Below are 17,177 nucleotides of genomic sequence, written 5' to 3' on the forward strand. Positions count from 1 at the left end.
TCAGAGGCTCTGTTCAAAAACCTGGGCTGCATCCTCCAAGGACGCGGTCTACCTAGACTGGATCCTTCGAAGTCCTTGAAAATAAGGAGGCCGGAAGAGTTCTGTCTGTAAATTCGAACAGGTCCTCCCTTCGGCGGGTTTTACCGCCGTATGCTCTGTTGCTTAGCAACCGTGAAAGTTGACACACAAAGCAGGAAAAGAATGAATACCGAGGTTTTTAAAACTGTTTGTTTATTTATTTATTTTTTAAAAAGTTAAAGTGAACAACGACTACACTCACAAGAATCCAGAGTGGAATAAAGGTTCCAACCACCGGGAGCAGGAACAAATCAAATCAAATGTAATGATAGAAACCTTAGTCAGTTAAATAACCTGCTGCTGTCATTCTGCACATCTCTGATGTTGCTGCTATTTTCAAATATCCATTATTGTAAAAATGTCCATAGCTGCATATTGGTTATTTATTCTCCAGTTTTATATTGTTAAAACACTTTACAGAATTTTATTTTTTATATTTTAACTCTTCCCTTATTCTTATACATTTCTCTAAGGTCCTCATTTGTGTGACCATTTTCAATAATCTTTTTGCTGCTGTAAATTTGCCCATTGTGGGACAATAAAGGGATTTTCTATTCTATTCTATAAAAGGGTTAGAAATATATAAGTAAATCTAAACAATGTATCTACAAAATATATCTGCAAAATCTCTAATATTCAACAACAAAAAATACTTAGTTAAGCATATTGTGCAAAACAACAATAAAAAAATTTAAATCCTATCAGATTTATAGTTCCCACTCTGCAGATCTATTAGAATCTGTCCTTAAATTACAGCCAAACTCATTTACACAGTAACAGATTAAAACCTTTAGATAAACCAAACATTACCGCCACATATCTGACTCAATAACCATTAAAACAACTATTTTCATTAATTTCAGACGGAACTATTCACAGAGTTGCATTATTATATAAAACTGAACTTCAAATTTTCACAACTGTTCTGCGCCAAGTAACATTTCCTCTGATCACGGAGCAAATCCCGATGATGAGACATTTGTTCTTTCAATATCCCCCCCCCCCCCCCCCCCCCCTCCAAGGTGTCCTGGTTTTCCCAAATGAAAATATGGTCACCCTACTTTAGAGTAGTATACTGGATTTGTATCTTGACATGCATCTGTACTTGTCCTGTTAGATCTCAGTGCTGCATTTGATACAGTCATAATATTATTTTACAAAGACTTGAATATTTTGTAGGAATTAAAGGAACAGCACTAGACTAATTTAAATCCTATCTATCTGATCGATTTCTGGTTGTTGACTTGACTGAAAAATCTTCCTCATGCTCAAGGGTTACCTGTGGAGTACCACAGGGATCAGAACTAGGAGCAATTCTCTGTCCTATATATATACTCCCAGTCAGCAGAATTATTAGACAGCATGGGATTAATTTCCACTGGTATGCTTATGATACTCAGCTATATTTGTCTATAAATCCAGATGAAGCTAACCCATTACATAGATTACAGGCATGTGTTAAAGACATAAAAACTATTGTAATTCTTTATAATCAGGAAGTCCACAAACTGTAGTTAAAAGCCTTCAGCTTATCCAAAATTCTGCAGCCAGAGTTCAGATGAAAATTACAAAAGAAAGATCATATCCTAGCTTATCTTCATTGGCTTCCTGTTAAATAAAAAATATATTTAAAATCCACCTTCTCACATTTAAAGCCTTAAATGGCCAAGCTCTATCTTATATCAGAGATATGATTGTTCCTTATGTTCCTAACAGAGCACTTCACTCTCAATCTGCAGGTTAGTGGTTCCTAGAATTTCTAAAAGTAAAATGGGGGGCAGATATTTTCGTTATCAGGCTCCTCTCCTGTGGAACCAACTACTAGTTTTAGTCAATGAGGCAGACACCCTCTCTACTTTTAAGGGTAGGCTTAAAACCTTCCTTTTTGATAAAGCTTATAGTTAGAGGGGCTCAGGTGATCCTGAGCTATCTATATAGTTATGCTGCTATAGGCTTAGACTTCTGGAGGACAAAGGGAGCCCTATTTCATTATTCTGCTTCATTCCATCTCTATTCTTCCACTCTGGAGAAGCTTTTAGTTCAATCTCTAACATTATGCTCTCTCTGCTTTTTCTTGTAATAGCTTTGCCTTGTGTGTTCCTGTTTGGCTGTGACAGCATCCTGGAGAGGAGTATCGGCTGTGCTGCTGCTATCAACACCTTTGTTTATAGATGTCCGAGATCTCCCTGTTTTTCAGTGTAGTCCTATTTCTCTGACTGGGACTGGCTGGATGCACTATCTGGCTGAGAGCACATGGGAGCTGGCTCGGAACTGGTCTGCCTGGCTGTGATTTTCCTGGATGGGGACGTCTTTTACAGTTTCCTTTCGTAGCTTTGCTTCTGTCTCCTTGAACCCCATTCAGCCTTGGTAGATGGGCGCTCACACTGAGCCTGGTTCTGCTGAAGGTTTCTTCCTGTTACCACTGTCGCTACAACATGCTTAGTGTGAGGGATTGAATTTCAGTCAATAAGTCAATGCAATCAAATGGTTTTCCTTAGATAGAAAACTTTGAATTAATTTGACTGTATGATCTGGTGAACTGTAAAGTGCCTTGAGATTACATATGTTGTGAATTGGCGCTATTTGAATGAACGGAATTGAATTGAATTTCCAAATGTGAAACATATCTGGCAAATGCTCCAGATGGGGACGATTTTCCAGAGTGCCTCGCGTCTAAATACTTATGTAAAAGCAATGAAAATGTTACTAAAGTATACACTTTGATAAATGTTTCACATTTTAAAACAGAGGCAAGCAGAACAGAGAAATGTTTTCTTTATTAATTTTCCAGAAAGAATTGTATCTCATATTTGAGATATGAGAAACAATCCTGAGTGCAACATTGGAAACACCCATGCAGTCTATTGCCTAAAGACAGACGAGGATCCTACCTCACAGCTGCTGATGTCCAAATAAAGGTCAGTGATATGAGGATTTGATGTCAACCCCATCAGGACAGCTCTGATTATAAAATAATGAAGAAAGAAATTGAGAGATAAAGAATGGTCTGACAGGTACAGTTTCATACCTCCATCTGCTGCCTTTCTGCTTTCTTTGCAAGAGAATTAAGATTTAAGTGGCTGTGACTTGAGTAAGAAAATAGCAGAGGACTTGTCAGATACCTCAAAACATCAGGGGGCAACTTCATAGAGGCAAAGCTGACATGAGTGAGACTGAAGGCCGAGCTGAAGAACTGACGTAATAACGGCAGTGTATCCTTCACTTTCCTGTGAAATTAGGGGAAAACAGGAGATCAAAGAGGAGTAATGCAGAGGTGAGGTAAGCCAATCTACACAGAGGGGGAGATGACAATCACTCCAAGTTGAGAATATAAAGACGAAACCAAAATGCTCCAATGATGTCTGCAGAAATTTATTTTTAATCTCCCACTGAGGAGATGAATATGAGCAATCAAATATCAGAGAAATAAATGAAGGGAAATCAATGCAAAACAGTGAAGATCAAGTGTGGTGACGTTAATTTCAGATAAATTTGGGATAAAAAAAAACAGTGCCTTACAAAAAACAGTGCCTTACAACTAAATAAACAAATTTACTGGGATTTTGTTTTAAAAAATATGAAAATTATTTTTTGTATTATTTTTGCAAATATCCCTCTTTACCATGATACAACCAAATGAAAACTGCAGCATCAACTTGTATCCAAAATAACCAAATAATAGTGACCCTGTGTTTAATGCAAACCTAGTGTCCAGCTTTTCTGTGGAGGCCTCAGAAATTTGTCAGAGAACAGCTATGACCAAACACCATCGTAAAGCCAATGCTGTTAAAAAAATCACTTTGGACATTTTACAGTTCATCTTCTGGAAACAGAAAGAGTACAGCATGGTCGGAAACAAGGGTTGTGCATAAATGAGAAAGGATGAATATGCAAAAATATTGCTGAATCACTAAATAAAGATGTTGATGGGGGAAAAAAACCTTTTTAAGACTCAAAATTCTCTCCTTGAGCTTTAGGTTGAAATGTTAGTTGAAATTAATCAGCTTAAGCTTAATGTTGTTGGGATCTGGAGCTGTTCCACCTTTCTCCAGCAGAGTGCGCCGTGGATCCTCCTGAGCTGAGCCTTCAACACACCTGAGGCACATCTCATCATTAGAGGATCCTCCAGTATATAACCTGCCTTCAGACCTTGCCTCAACGCCGCAGTGTTGATCCAGTTTGGTTAGCACCTGAGCCTAGCATCACCTGAGAATCTTTGTTGTCTCTGATCAGTTTGGATTCTAATCCCTCCTTGTCTCTGCTTTCAGGAAACCTGTTTCCTTTGTTAGCTCTGGATGAGCTTAACCTACCGAGCCTGCCCTCTGAGCCAAACCTGAAGACTCTTCTCTGGATTCCCATGCTGCTCTGAGTTGGAAACCCAAAGCCAAGGTCTGCCCTCAAGTTAGAAGTAAGACGCTGAAGCGGTTATTGGACTCTGCTGAACAAAACAGTCTCTGGACCCTACAGTTCCTCTCTCAAAGCCAAACCCGGACTCCTCAAGGTATCAATCAGATACTCTCGAACTCAAACTCTTCTGCTCCCAAGCTAACTGAACTGTCATCCTCACAGACTCCAGTGAACCTGTCCCCAGGCCTGAACCAGTTTCAGTGTTTATTCCATGTGCTTGTATTCAATAAACTCTGTTAAACTTTTCATCTGTTTCCGTGGTGTTCTGCATACTGGGCTTTTCTGAAACCCATCATGACAAATGTAAAAGCAAAGCTCTTGAAATATTCCAGCCACCCAAATACTGCAGGTAAACTGCCTTTTCCAACTGTAGTTTTACACATTCCGATATTGTCATGAACTGGCCTGTTTGCTCTCCCTTAATTAGTAATTCCTCTCACCTGCCGTTTTCCCTCCCTGCCTCAATTATAATTTATTCCTCTCACCTGTTTCCTCTGGTTTAAATTCAGTTCAACATGAGCATTCAGTGCCAGATCATTACGTGTCTTTCTGTTAGCCTGTCTGTAATTTTTATTTCATGGTTCATGTCCTGGATCCCAGCAGCCAGTGGAAAGAGGGTTTTTGTGTTTGTCTCGTCTCCTGATCGTCCACTGTTCCTCCCCCGCTGAGTCCTCTGGGTTTTTGGCTCAATATGGGGGGAGGTTCCGTTTTTATTCAGTAAGCCTGGCTCCAGGGAGGAGACCAGTTTAAAGTACTGCTTCAAGTTCCGGTTCTACGTCCTGTCTCGGCTACCCTCTTCCACTGAGCCTGCCTGTCTGCACTTGATCCTGTCTGCTCCTGTGCATGACCACCTGGTAATGCTTCTGGTCTAAGTCAGACTCTGAACCTTCCTGTCCCAGAGCTCTGTTAAAGCCTAGATCCTGCTACCTGTTCTGTTCCTGCCAGATCTGCAACCCGTTCTGTCTGTTCCTGCCTGATCTGCATCCCTGATCAGGATCGGCTTCCCCCAACTCGTACAGAGCTACAGCACTGGGGACTCTCTGGGTCACGCGAGCTGCGTCAGCTTCCAGCCCATCGGCTGGATTGCACCCCTCAAGGGTTATGGACTGAACTGCTAAACCAGGTAAGTGACTCACTGAGAACATCATCTTCAGTCAGATGATCGTGGTCACTTACCTGTGTTTCTCCCACTACAGAGTGTCTGAGATTGGGCGGTGCCCCACCCTCCCACCTGCAGTGTCCGCGAGCCACAGGCATCCCCGATCCTGATCAGGGATGCCTACCTTCAGCACAGAGGACTTTGACAAGCTTCTACAGAAAATAGCTGTCATGGAGCTGAAAATCCACCAACTTGAAGTAAACTATGATGTAAAGGCCGCGTATGGTAATGAAACAACGCTGCCTGATTCCGAACGGGGACCACCAGCCCAGCAACTCAGCGAACAAACAATTCCCAGAGTAAAATGAGAATCCCTGGACCACTCTGGGTGCTAGACCAAAGGAAGACACAGAAAACTGGCCGAGACCACAGAGAGATGTCCCAAGAAAAGTGAAACAAAAACGGGATGTTCTCACAACAAATGATAGGAGTAAACCTGCTGGAAATGTTGGAATTCCGTTACAAAACAGATTTGCTCCACTCCAAGATGAGACCCAGAAGGATCACAACGACAATCAAAGGTATGTCAACAATCTTCACTCTAAGCTACCAGAGAAAAAACAAGCCACAGGGCCAAGGACCCTGATATTATGCAGTGGATCTATAAGTGGGATTAAACATTTCTGTAACAAAAAAAAAAACACAGAGGTGTTGATTTATACCCCTTTGAACTATGGCCTGGTGTCTAATGTATCAGACATCCTTCCAGAGATCATGAAAAAATGCCCGACCTTGGAAAAACTCATCATACAAGCTGAAGCCTTGGGCGACGCAGCCCTGAGAAAATCAGAAATACTGAAAGAGGATTACATTCGTCTGCTTAATTTAGTTGATGGTCTTAATGTCAAGGTGTTTCTCAGCGGCCCTCACGTGCCCATTAATTGTGGAGATTAAATGTTTTCCAGAGTCCTGATGTTAAACAAATGGCTGGGTGCAACATGCAAACAAACAACTGTAACGTTTATAGACAACTTTAACATCTTTTGGGAGAGGAGACATCTGTTCAACAGAGATGGTTTCTCTTTAAATAGGTCAGGAGCGAAACGGCTGATATCAAACATTTTCTTTTCTGTGAACCATGCACCATCAGCTTTGTTCCAAAACAAAGCTCAACCAGTGCCAAACAACAAATGATAAGCCCAGTACAGCCCGAACAAGCCAAGATAAAGATGGCCAAAAAGATGACACAGAAAGAGCCTATGTCAGAACTACAGGAGGATTCATCCCAGATCTCAGCAGGACAAAAAGAGGACTCCCCTTTAAATTACAAAGAGAACCAAAAACCCCCATCCCCACAGACACCAGTCCAGACTGCACCCAATTCCCCCTCTCCCCCACAAAGCTCAGATGTTCCTTTTCTGAAATTTTCTCATAACATGAACAAAGTTTTCAAGATTGGCCTACAGTTGACATCCTCTCCACATAGCCATTCCGAAAGCCGCAGCTATGTGAAAAAAAACAGCATCTTCTAAAAGCAGCAGAGCCCCAGATCCTCCTCTACATATCACGAAACGTCAGGACCTTCAGATAACTTCTCTGTGATACACACCGGGCCCTGGCAACAAGCTTATCAGACATAACAGTTTCCAGCATCAGCTTGGGCCTTACACCGGAGCTTATGGAATATCTGTGATGATACGTGGCAGAAATAATAAAAACAAAATGGGAACAAACAGGAACAGACACTTAAGAGTCATAAACTGTCAGATGCAGCCTGCTACATAGACAACATCAACCACTAATTCATATAAACTGGCTTTATTAAACATTAGATCTCTGTCAGGAAAATCCCTTTTAATTAATGACTTTATTATTGACAATAATGTTGATGTTATGTTTTTAACAGAAACATGGTTACATGAACTTAATGATGCACATATTCTGTTGGAGTCGTCTCCTCCAAACTACAATTTTCTTTGCAAGAGCAGACAGCAAAGGGAAGATGGAGGAGTGGCAACATTGTTTAATGACTCACTGAAGTGTAAAAAGGTGTTTTTGGGAAAATTTGACTCTTTTGAACATTTGGCTCTGCAGGTAAAGAGTCCGGTACGAACTATGTTTCTAAATGTTTACAGGCCTCCTAAGTCCACGTCAAACTTTTTAAATGATTTTAGTGACTTCCTGTCTGTGATATGCGTTGATTATGACTGTTTAATTATTGTGGGAGACTTTAATTTTCACGTTGACAACCCTGAAGACAGAAGTGCAAAAGAACTGTGTGACACACTTAGAAACTTTGGTTTAACTCAACATGTTAAACAACCAACGCACAAACAGGGACATATTTTAGACTTGATCATCACTAAAGGTCTGAAAATTTCTAAAGTCAGTGTTACTGATATTGCCCTATCCGATCACTTTTCTGTTACCTTTGAGGGCATAATTTCAATATCTACATGCTCCCTCTTGCTCAGTTAATAAAAAACAACATCAGCTACCATAACTATGCAGACGACACACAGCTTTACATCACCATGTCACCAGGTGACTATGAACCAATTCAAGCACTGAGGAAATGCTTAGAAGAAATCAATGCCTGGATGTGCCATAATTTTCTTCAACTGAATAAAAACAAAACTGAATTAATAATCTTCTAAAGTTAGCACACAGCTTCAGTCGCTTCAGCTAGTAACCACTGATCAGGCCCGAAATCTAGGTGTAGTACTGGATTCAGACTTGAACCTCCAAAAGCATTTAAAGACAATTACAAGGTTGGCTTTCTATCACCTGAAGAACATTTCCAAAATTAAAAGACTTATGTCTCAGCATAATCTGGAAAAACTAATCCATGCGTTTATTTTTAGTCGAATTGATTACTGCAACGGTGTTTTCACAGGTCTGCCTAAAAAGTGGATCAGACAGCTGCAGCTGATCCAGAACGCTGCTGCCCGTGTCCTCACTAAGACTAAGAAAGTAGAGCACATCACCCCGGTTCTAAAGTTCTTACACTGGCTCCCTGTATCTCAGAGAATAGACTTTAAAATACTTCTGTTAGTCTATAAATCTCTGAATGGCTTAGCACCTAAATACATCACAGATTTGCTATCAGTGTATCAACCCTCCAGACCACTCAGGTCTTCTGGCTCCAGCCTGCTCTGCATACCTAGAACCAGAACTAAACATGGAGAAGCAGCATTTAGTTCCTATGCTCCACTTATCTGGAACAAACTTCCAGAAAACTGTAAAAGTGCGGAAAGCCTGAGTTCCTTTAAATCAAGACTAAAAACACATTTGTTTAGGATTGCCTTTGACTGTTCTAGTTAAACAGTTAAACTAAAACACATTTTCTTTAATCCAACTGTTTTTAATATTCTTCTGCATTTTTTTATTTTATTTATTTTTTATTTTTTCCTACTTGCTTTGATTCTGTTTTATCTTCCTGTATTTTATTCATGTAAAGCACTTTGCATTGTCTTTGTACTGAATTGTGCTATACAAATAAATTTGCCTTGCCTTGCCTTGCCAGGGATGCAGATCAGGCAGGAACAGACAGAACAGGTTGCAGATTAGGCAGGAACAGAGCAGGTAGCAGGATCCAGGCTTCCAGGCTTTAACAGAGCTCCAGGACAGGAGGGTTCAGAGTCTGACTGGGACCAGAAGCATTACCAGGTGGTCACACACAGGATCAGGTGCAGACAGGCAGGCTCAGTGGAAGAGGGTAGCACCAGAACCAGAACTTGAAGCAGGACTTTAAACTGGTCTCCTCCATGGAGCCAGGCTTACTGAATAAAAACTGAACCTCCCCCCATCTTGAGCCAAAAACCCAGAGGACTCCGCGGGGGAGGAACAGTGGACGATCAGGAGACGAGACAAACACAAAAACCCTCTTTCCACTGGCTGCTGGGATCCAGGACATGAACCATGAAATAAAAATTACACACAGGCTAACAGAAAGACACGTAATGATCTGGCACTGAATGTTCAGGCTGAACTGAATTTAAACCAGAGGAAACAGGTGAGAGGAATAAATTATAATTGAGGCAGGGAGGGAAAACGGCAGGTGAGAGGAATTACTAATTAAGGGAGAGCAAACAGGCCAGATCATGACAGATATAACAATATAATTCAAGGTATTCTGTAACTCTACTGAAAACCTACAAAGATATGGGAGCCCACTAAGAATCAGGACCAAAGAGAACATTAAATAATCAGAAAAGAAGTTCAGAGGTCGTTATAGTGACAATTCAAAGTTAAGATAATATACTAAGAGACTAAAGATTAATAGTGCATTCCACAAGTCTCTGTTCTTGCAACGCCATATGTGTATGCGTTGTATGTGCTCCTCTTTATAGTTTTTCTCTATAGAGAGACAAAAAAGGATATTTATTACTGGAAAGCTGTGGAAGTCCTGTATGACATTTGATACACTTCATGAGGACTAGGGCTGAAACAATTAATCGATTATTGAAATAAACTTAACTAATTTATCGATGAATCATTAACTGGAGTATAAAGACTGTAAAACATGCCTTTAGGTGAAAATAATTGCTAGTTGCAGCACTAATGGGGAAAATGAAGTGGATCCGATTAGACCAAAACAGAACTTCGGCCTCAAATTTAAACCTCCATTTATGGTAGAAAACTAACTCATCGCTATCAACAGTGAACATGGGAGTGGCAGCATCATGCTGTGGGTTGCTTTTCCCAATTAGCTGGAAAGCTGGTTAGAGTTGACGGGAAAAAAAATTGATTAGGCTAAACACAGGGAAATCCTGGAAAAAAATCTGTTAAGAGAAAAATCCAGAGGAGGAACAGATGGACAATCCCCCTAATTATAAAGTAATTTGTTACATTGGTTCAGTTCAAGGCTCTACACCTAATCACGGTTAGAGTCAAAGCTTCCAGACTCCAGATGTGCAGGGTCCAAATTTGAAAAACTGCAGGAATACTTTTACAAGGCATTGCTATCTTCCTACAAGTGGCGTTAAGCTGTTTAGGTAATGTGATATGACTAACCTGTGAGAGAACGTATTTTTGGAAAGATTGAGAAAGGAAAGATCAGCGCAACACCCCCTCAGAAGAGCCCCAAACAGCTGCATAAGACACATGGTGGAAATAGTTAATCTGGGCACAGAGAGAAGCGCATCTACTTTTCACATGAAATGTCTGATCAGATCCTGACATTTATACTCACAGAGTCAACAGTACAGTCTGTGCATGATAGATCCAAGTGGACCAGGCAGTTTGGCTGAGACAAGAAGAGATAAAGGTTCTGCAAATAGAAAGACAGATGGGGGGTGACAGTTTAGGCTGGAGAAAAGGAGAACAGCGTGTTCTGGTTTAGATGGATTGTGCTGTCTGACCGAAGCATCATCCCCTGTGAGGACCCCGGGGTTTTTGCTTAGGTCCAGGTGCAGAAGAGAGTTGGAGTATTCATTGTTGGAGCAGAGAGCCTGAGAGAGAGACACCACACCTGAGAAAAGGAGACAAGTAGAGACAGAGGGGTGCAGATGGAGGAGCAAGAGAGAGAGAAACAGAGAGATTAAAAAATAGGGGAGATAAAAGGCTTTGATATGAAGAGGCTGGGAATGCTGTCAAAACATTTACATTATTACATTATTTATACGGATTTATGGAAGTAAATATGTGCCATCAGAATTTGAATAAAAAATACCTCTGAAATTTGAATGTTGTATATTAGTGCTTACTTTTTCAGTATAAAAATAAATTCAGAATATATTTTTAACCTAAAAAAAATTCAATGTCATTATTTGTATATTAAAAAAAAAAATTCAGTGTAATTTTTTTTACATGGTTGCAATTTTCAGTTATTAACAAAATTCACATTCCTGTTTCAAAGTGATCAAATTTTCAATATACATATTTTTCACAGTTTAAAATTTCAGTGTTAAAAAATTCAGCATATAAAAAATTCAACTTTTCAAAATTCAAATGCAATATTTTCGTTGTCCTCCAATTCAACTTGCTCAAATTCACTGTCTCAAATTCAGCGTCTAAAAATTCGCTGTAAAAATGGCCAAGGTTACTTCAGGTCACAGACATTAGTAATGGATGTCCGATTCCAACATCCACCTAATCACGTGACACAACCGTGATATTGAAGAAGTACCAGTATCACCCAGGCTGGCGACCATGGAGGCGAACTCAAACCCAACGGTGAGTTTAATGCTTTCATATTTCTGTAGTATATTTTATTTTGCACATTAAGTTTGATACATTATCTTAAAGCCTGATTTAAAACACTGGTTTGGGCCGTTGTTAATCTTACACCGTGTAGTGCCGGCATATTACTTCTCGCCCCCCCCCCCCCCCACCCCGACCCAATTTCCCCCGTTTTATTTCAAAAAGAAATACCACTTTTCCAGGCAGTCTTAGTAAAGTCGTAATTTTTCAGGAGATGCTACCGCTAATGTAGTAAGCTAATATGGCTGCCTTGTGTGCTTCAAAGAGGGGCTGTTAACAGTTCCGACCCCACTCTAATCAGCTACTGTATTGTTAGCTTGGAGGTAGCGAGAAGGAATATGCCGGCACTACAAGGTGTAAGATTAACAACGGCCCAAACCAGTGTTTTAAATCAGGCTTTAAGATAATGTATCAAACTTCATGCGCAAAATAAAATATACTACAGAAATATGAAAGCATTAAACTCACTGTTGGGTTTGAGTTCGCCTCCATGGTCGCCAGCCTGGGTGATACTGGTACTTCTTCAATATCACGGTTGTGTCACGTGATTAGGTGGATGTTGGAATCGGACATCCATTGCTAATGTCTGTGACCTGAAGTAACCTTGGCCATTTCTACAGCGAATTTTTAGACGCTGAATTTGAGACAGTGAATTTGAGCAAGTTGAATTGGAGGACAACGAAAATATTGCATTTGAATTTTGAAAAGTTGAATTTCTTATATGCTGAATTTTTTAACAGTGAAAATTTTAACAGTGAAAAATATGTATGTTGAAAATTTGATCACTTTGAAATAGGGATGTGAATTTTTTTAATAATTGAAAATTGCAACCATGTAAAAAAAAATTACACTGAATTTTTTTTTAATGTGCAAATAATGACATTGAATTTTTTTTAGGTTAAAAATATATTCTGAATTTATTTTAATACTGAAAAAGTAAGCACTAATATACAACATTCAAATTTCAGAGGTATTTTTTATTCAAATTCTGATGGCACATATTTACTTCCATACGGATTTTTCATTAGCAGGTATCAGTGAACGTTATCGGAAGCAGAGCAATTAAATGCAATATTTAAATTATCCTCTGTGCACAGGGAACAGCAACAGAGACATGCAGCCTGCAGGGCAATGCGCTGCATCACAAGTCAACCTGGAGTTTTACTTGGCCGAAAACCTGAGACTACAAAACAAGTAAGGGGGTATTATGTGCAGCTTAGGTTTTTACTTCTTTAACCCACAACATGAACTCTATGCAGGTAAATTAGCTCATTCTCTACAGGGTTTACTGAGGTTCTAAGTTTGGTCAGGCTACTTTCCAAAACTTTGTAGTTGGAGCCAAAGCAAAAAAGAAGTAAAAATACAGCTTACCTTTTGAGGTAAGAGAAGTCTTTGACAGGTTGAGCAGACGAAGTCCCTTGCTGAGGCGACAAACCTGCTGGATTAAGCTGGAAACACCTGCAGCATTTACAGATGATGCAAAAAGTTGTTTTAGTGAGCTTAAAGCTGTATGTGTTTTCTTTTGTATGTTATTTTCTTTCTTTATCTTCAAAAAATGCACAGATAAAAAGTGTGTTCATATCAGGTTGATTAAGATCGATCGGTGACAGAGCAGTAAAAAAATAAGAAAGAATTCTGTCTTTTTCCAATTAAATTAAAATGTTACTCATTGAAAGTCACAATAGGTAGGTCAATAAAACCAAAGATTGTATATCCGATGCAGCATTCTCACTGGTGCATCTCTAGTTTGGATCAGGATGTGTTGCCTTCTCAGGTAATACATCTAAAACAGACACAGTAAGTCAGACATGCACTGAGATTTATTTCCTGATACCTTGGTTGTCCAGTGAGTTGTGGGCCAAATTAATGGAATGGATAACAGATGCTGGGTTCTCTGATAGGGCGGCGGCCATTTTCTGAGGAAAGTCTCTGTACACATAGAGAAATCAAGGCTATGAAGACCTGCATTCATATAATCCAACTTCTTTAGAATTAATTTCATATCTTAATTCATAGAGGTTTGATTAATGAGTAGTTAGTACAGATCAGATCTGAAAAATGAATTTACACCATATGAAGTCATTAACGTTCAGAAACCAGAGCTGTTTCCTGCTGGGATCCTCCAAACTGTTCCAGGCAGGAGACAAATGTTTGCAATCCTAATTTTTTAGACAGCTGCTTCACAATTATGAGCAACTACTGGGTACAATAAATAATTCCATCGAAGGGCAGCAAAGAAACAATACAAGTCACTTACACACTTATTCCTCATTTTAGTGTAGCCAATTAGGCTAACATGCATGTTTCTGGATCACGAACAGAAGGTTTTTCTAGAGAGAACCCAGGATTGCAGTAGCCTGGGTGCCATTCCGAACTTAGTCCCGCCCACAAGGTTTGAGGTCGGGAAGTTCGGTCTGGCTCTGCTCCATAGTAGCGCGAGTATTATCGCCCACTGTCAGGCGATCCAATCAAATTGTCAGGGCGGGCTTTATACTATGATGGACAGATGATCAACAGTAAAGTAATCAACCTCGTGACCAAAGCGCGCTTGGGTGACAACAACAATGGCTGCCGCCGGAGAGTTGAGGTGAGTAGATTCTGCTATTAGGTCTGTTCTAGAAGATATCGACAGCAATTTAATTTTAAAAGAGGAACAGAGAAACGCGATCAAGGCTCATCTTCTTATTCTAGGCGTGAAACTGCACGCTTTGATTTTTGTTGACAACAACTATGCGTTGCTTAACATACGTCACTCACTCCGTTGCTCTTATTGGTTGTACGTCTATCCAATTGAGTGCAGAGGCATTTTTTTTCCTGGTTCGTTCAAAACACGCCCCATAATCACAGCTCTATGGAGCAGTATCAGACTCATATTCTGACTAGAATTGAGTAGGACTACGTCAGGCTAGGATTGCAGAGGAAAAAGCTGAAAACTCCTCAAAGATAACTGTTAGTCAGGAACGTTAATGCAAATTTATTCACCTAACTAAATAAATAAAAATACTTTTTAAATGTTTTCCATCCTTTTTGTTAAAGAGAATCAAAAACTTTGGAAGCCTGCTTTTGCAAATATTAACAGTCTCCTACTGCCTAATGTATCAACATTTTTAGAACGCCCACTTCAAAAACTTCATATCCTAAGACTTTGCTAGGACACAATTAACAAATAAACACAGTTTGGAAGAATAACTTACGATTTTAACCCAGCGTTCTCCAGAGTAATCTCCTCAAGGCTGGAGGATTTGCTGACCGTGTGAAGGACCTGCTCAGTGACCTCTGATCCCTGTTAGTGAAAAAATAAAAAAACACAAATGACATAGAAAACAGGGTTCTGCGATTAGTTTGACATGAAGTCTAAAGGAAACATTTAACCTACTAGGTGGAGCTATGAGATGTAAATAATGTGATGAAGCAATTACCCCTTTGGTTAATATCTTAAAAAAAAGTGCCTGTAGCAACATGTTAAAGTTCTTTTAATGTGATATATTTTTGCAAATGAAGAAAAGCTTTGAAACAGCTCAATAAGACTCTACTTTAAACATGCAATATCAAACTTTGAAGATGTCACAGTCTTGTTTTCTTTTGAGTATTCAGTTTTACGCCATGTATTCTAGTTTTATTAGTTTAATTCTTATTTTGTTGTGTTTTCTGGTTATATTACAGTTATCAGGTTTTTATTTGTTGACCTCTTGTGTTGGTCTCCTTTTTCCCTAGCTCCTTAGACTGCTCTCTTCACACCTGCTCCCAATCTGCTCGTTAGTCCACTCTTTGTTCAGTTAGCCATAAATACTCTCCTTGTGCAGTTCCTCAGTGCTGATTCCTCATCTAACTTCCTCCAAATCCGTCTTCCTGTGTCTTCCTCATCGTGATTGTTTTCCCCTGAAGTCTCCATGGTTTCTGGTTTGTTTTACTTGCTATTAATGATCAAAGAACTCTCTGTTTATTCAAACTATTACCAAAAGAGGGTGGATCTGGCCTGAGTGATAAACCATCCGTATATTAATTACAAACAACTGCAAGTTAAACACTGATGTCTTTATTCTAATAATTCAGGATTACAGAAATCTAACATCTATGCAAACACTGCACGCTATTAGAAAATAAACACGAGGTAGACTAACTGGCTTCTGAGTTTTTCCAACATAGGCCAGATGTTAATACATTCAATAATGTCCATTTTGGAATAGCAGCAGCTATGATAATAACAAAAGTGCAATTAAAACAACATAAAATACATTCAGCTTAAAATGATAAATGGTTAAAATGCATTAGCAACAGCAGCAGAAGTTTGTTCAGCAAAGCAGCATAAACAGGGCTGTGTGTGCGGTTGAATGTGAGCAAATTCTCTAAAAACTAACCTTAAAGCAGAAAGAGAAGGAAAGCAGGATAGAAAAAAATAAGGAAGAAATATCACTTGCAGCTTTTCACACACATTTCAACCACTAAACCAGAGTTCTTATAACCACCACAGATTAAACATCAGCATTAATTCAAGTTTCTCCTATCTACCTGCCCGCCTGAGTGCAGCACCTCATTAAAGCATCAAAATAGAAAAGTGGATGGGTTTTACTTTGAGACGTCTTCCAGTCCAGGAAGGAAGTGGGGCGGGGGATGGGAGACGTGGTTCGGCCTCAGCTCGGTGTGAGGTCCGTCTCACCGGGGGTCTGTTCTCGGAAGAGCTTTAAGTCAGTCTGATGCTACAGCAGAGGAACTTGATGGGCTTTTAGGTCGAGGAAGGTTTACTTAAGGCTATCAAAGCAGAAGCTACCTCCTGCAGATAGGCCATGATGATCTTCGCAAAGGGGGGAACATCCAGACAGCGTTAAGCTCCGGATTTCCCCGTCTCACCCAGTTAAGCGTGTGCTATGCACAATGGGACACTGCGATCTGTGACTTTTGACACAGGAAAACAAAAGCTACTTCCAGTTAGCTTTCTTTTAGCATTTCACATGAAACGGGCCTCTCCTAACAGGTGTTAAACCCAGGGGGAAGAGGGAGATTGATCTTACACTCTGGTTTTTAAAAACTGAATGACGTAGGGGTATTTCCTGCTGCGGTCTGTATTCTTGTCAGCTGATGGGTCCTTTGGCCGGAGTTTTCCAGAATGTTCTCTTTGTGCAAAACAAAGGGGAATGATTTGAAATGGTTCCTTAAATTGATTTGGCTCAATTGTGGCAATATAGCCTAACACAGGCGAGATTCACATTTTTTTGGTAATAGAATAGACAGAGATAAATAGTTCTTTGATTGATAATTAATAGTTCTGCTGATAACCTAGCCTAGGCCATGAAATTGGTGGGAATACTTGGGTTTTAACAGCCGATCCAGGAACCATCCAGAACCTAATTAGCTCTAATTTACTCACTTACCAGAAACCCTGGTAAGTGAG

General features: G+C 39.8%; 1 protein-coding gene across 2 annotated transcripts in view; it reads right to left on the reverse strand.

The window, feature by feature from the left end:
* The window catches only part of LOC119780633 (capping protein, Arp2/3 and myosin-I linker protein 3-like), a 150,799-nt gene that overhangs the window by 70,010 nt on the left and 63,612 nt on the right, over positions 1-17,177 (reverse strand). For both annotated transcript variants that reach the window (XM_038280738.1, XM_038280737.1), the window contains exons 10-17: positions 14,983-15,071; positions 13,623-13,717; positions 13,160-13,246; positions 10,948-11,057; positions 10,779-10,856; positions 10,601-10,677; positions 3,201-3,305; positions 2,970-3,039 (exon numbers count right to left, since the gene is read on the reverse strand). In XM_038280738.1, the coding sequence (XP_038136666.1) occupies positions 2,970-3,039; positions 3,201-3,305; positions 10,601-10,677; positions 10,779-10,856; positions 10,948-11,057; positions 13,160-13,246; positions 13,623-13,717; positions 14,983-15,071 (711 nt within the window). The remainder of the gene's footprint in view (positions 1-2,969; positions 3,040-3,200; positions 3,306-10,600; positions 10,678-10,778; positions 10,857-10,947; positions 11,058-13,159; positions 13,247-13,622; positions 13,718-14,982; positions 15,072-17,177) is intronic.

Source organism: Cyprinodon tularosa, unplaced genomic scaffold (assembly GCF_016077235.1).
Source record: "Cyprinodon tularosa strain WSP-4 unplaced genomic scaffold, ASM1607723v1 ctg163, whole genome shotgun sequence".
Classification (NCBI taxonomy): domain Eukaryota; kingdom Metazoa; phylum Chordata; class Actinopteri; order Cyprinodontiformes; family Cyprinodontidae; genus Cyprinodon; species Cyprinodon tularosa.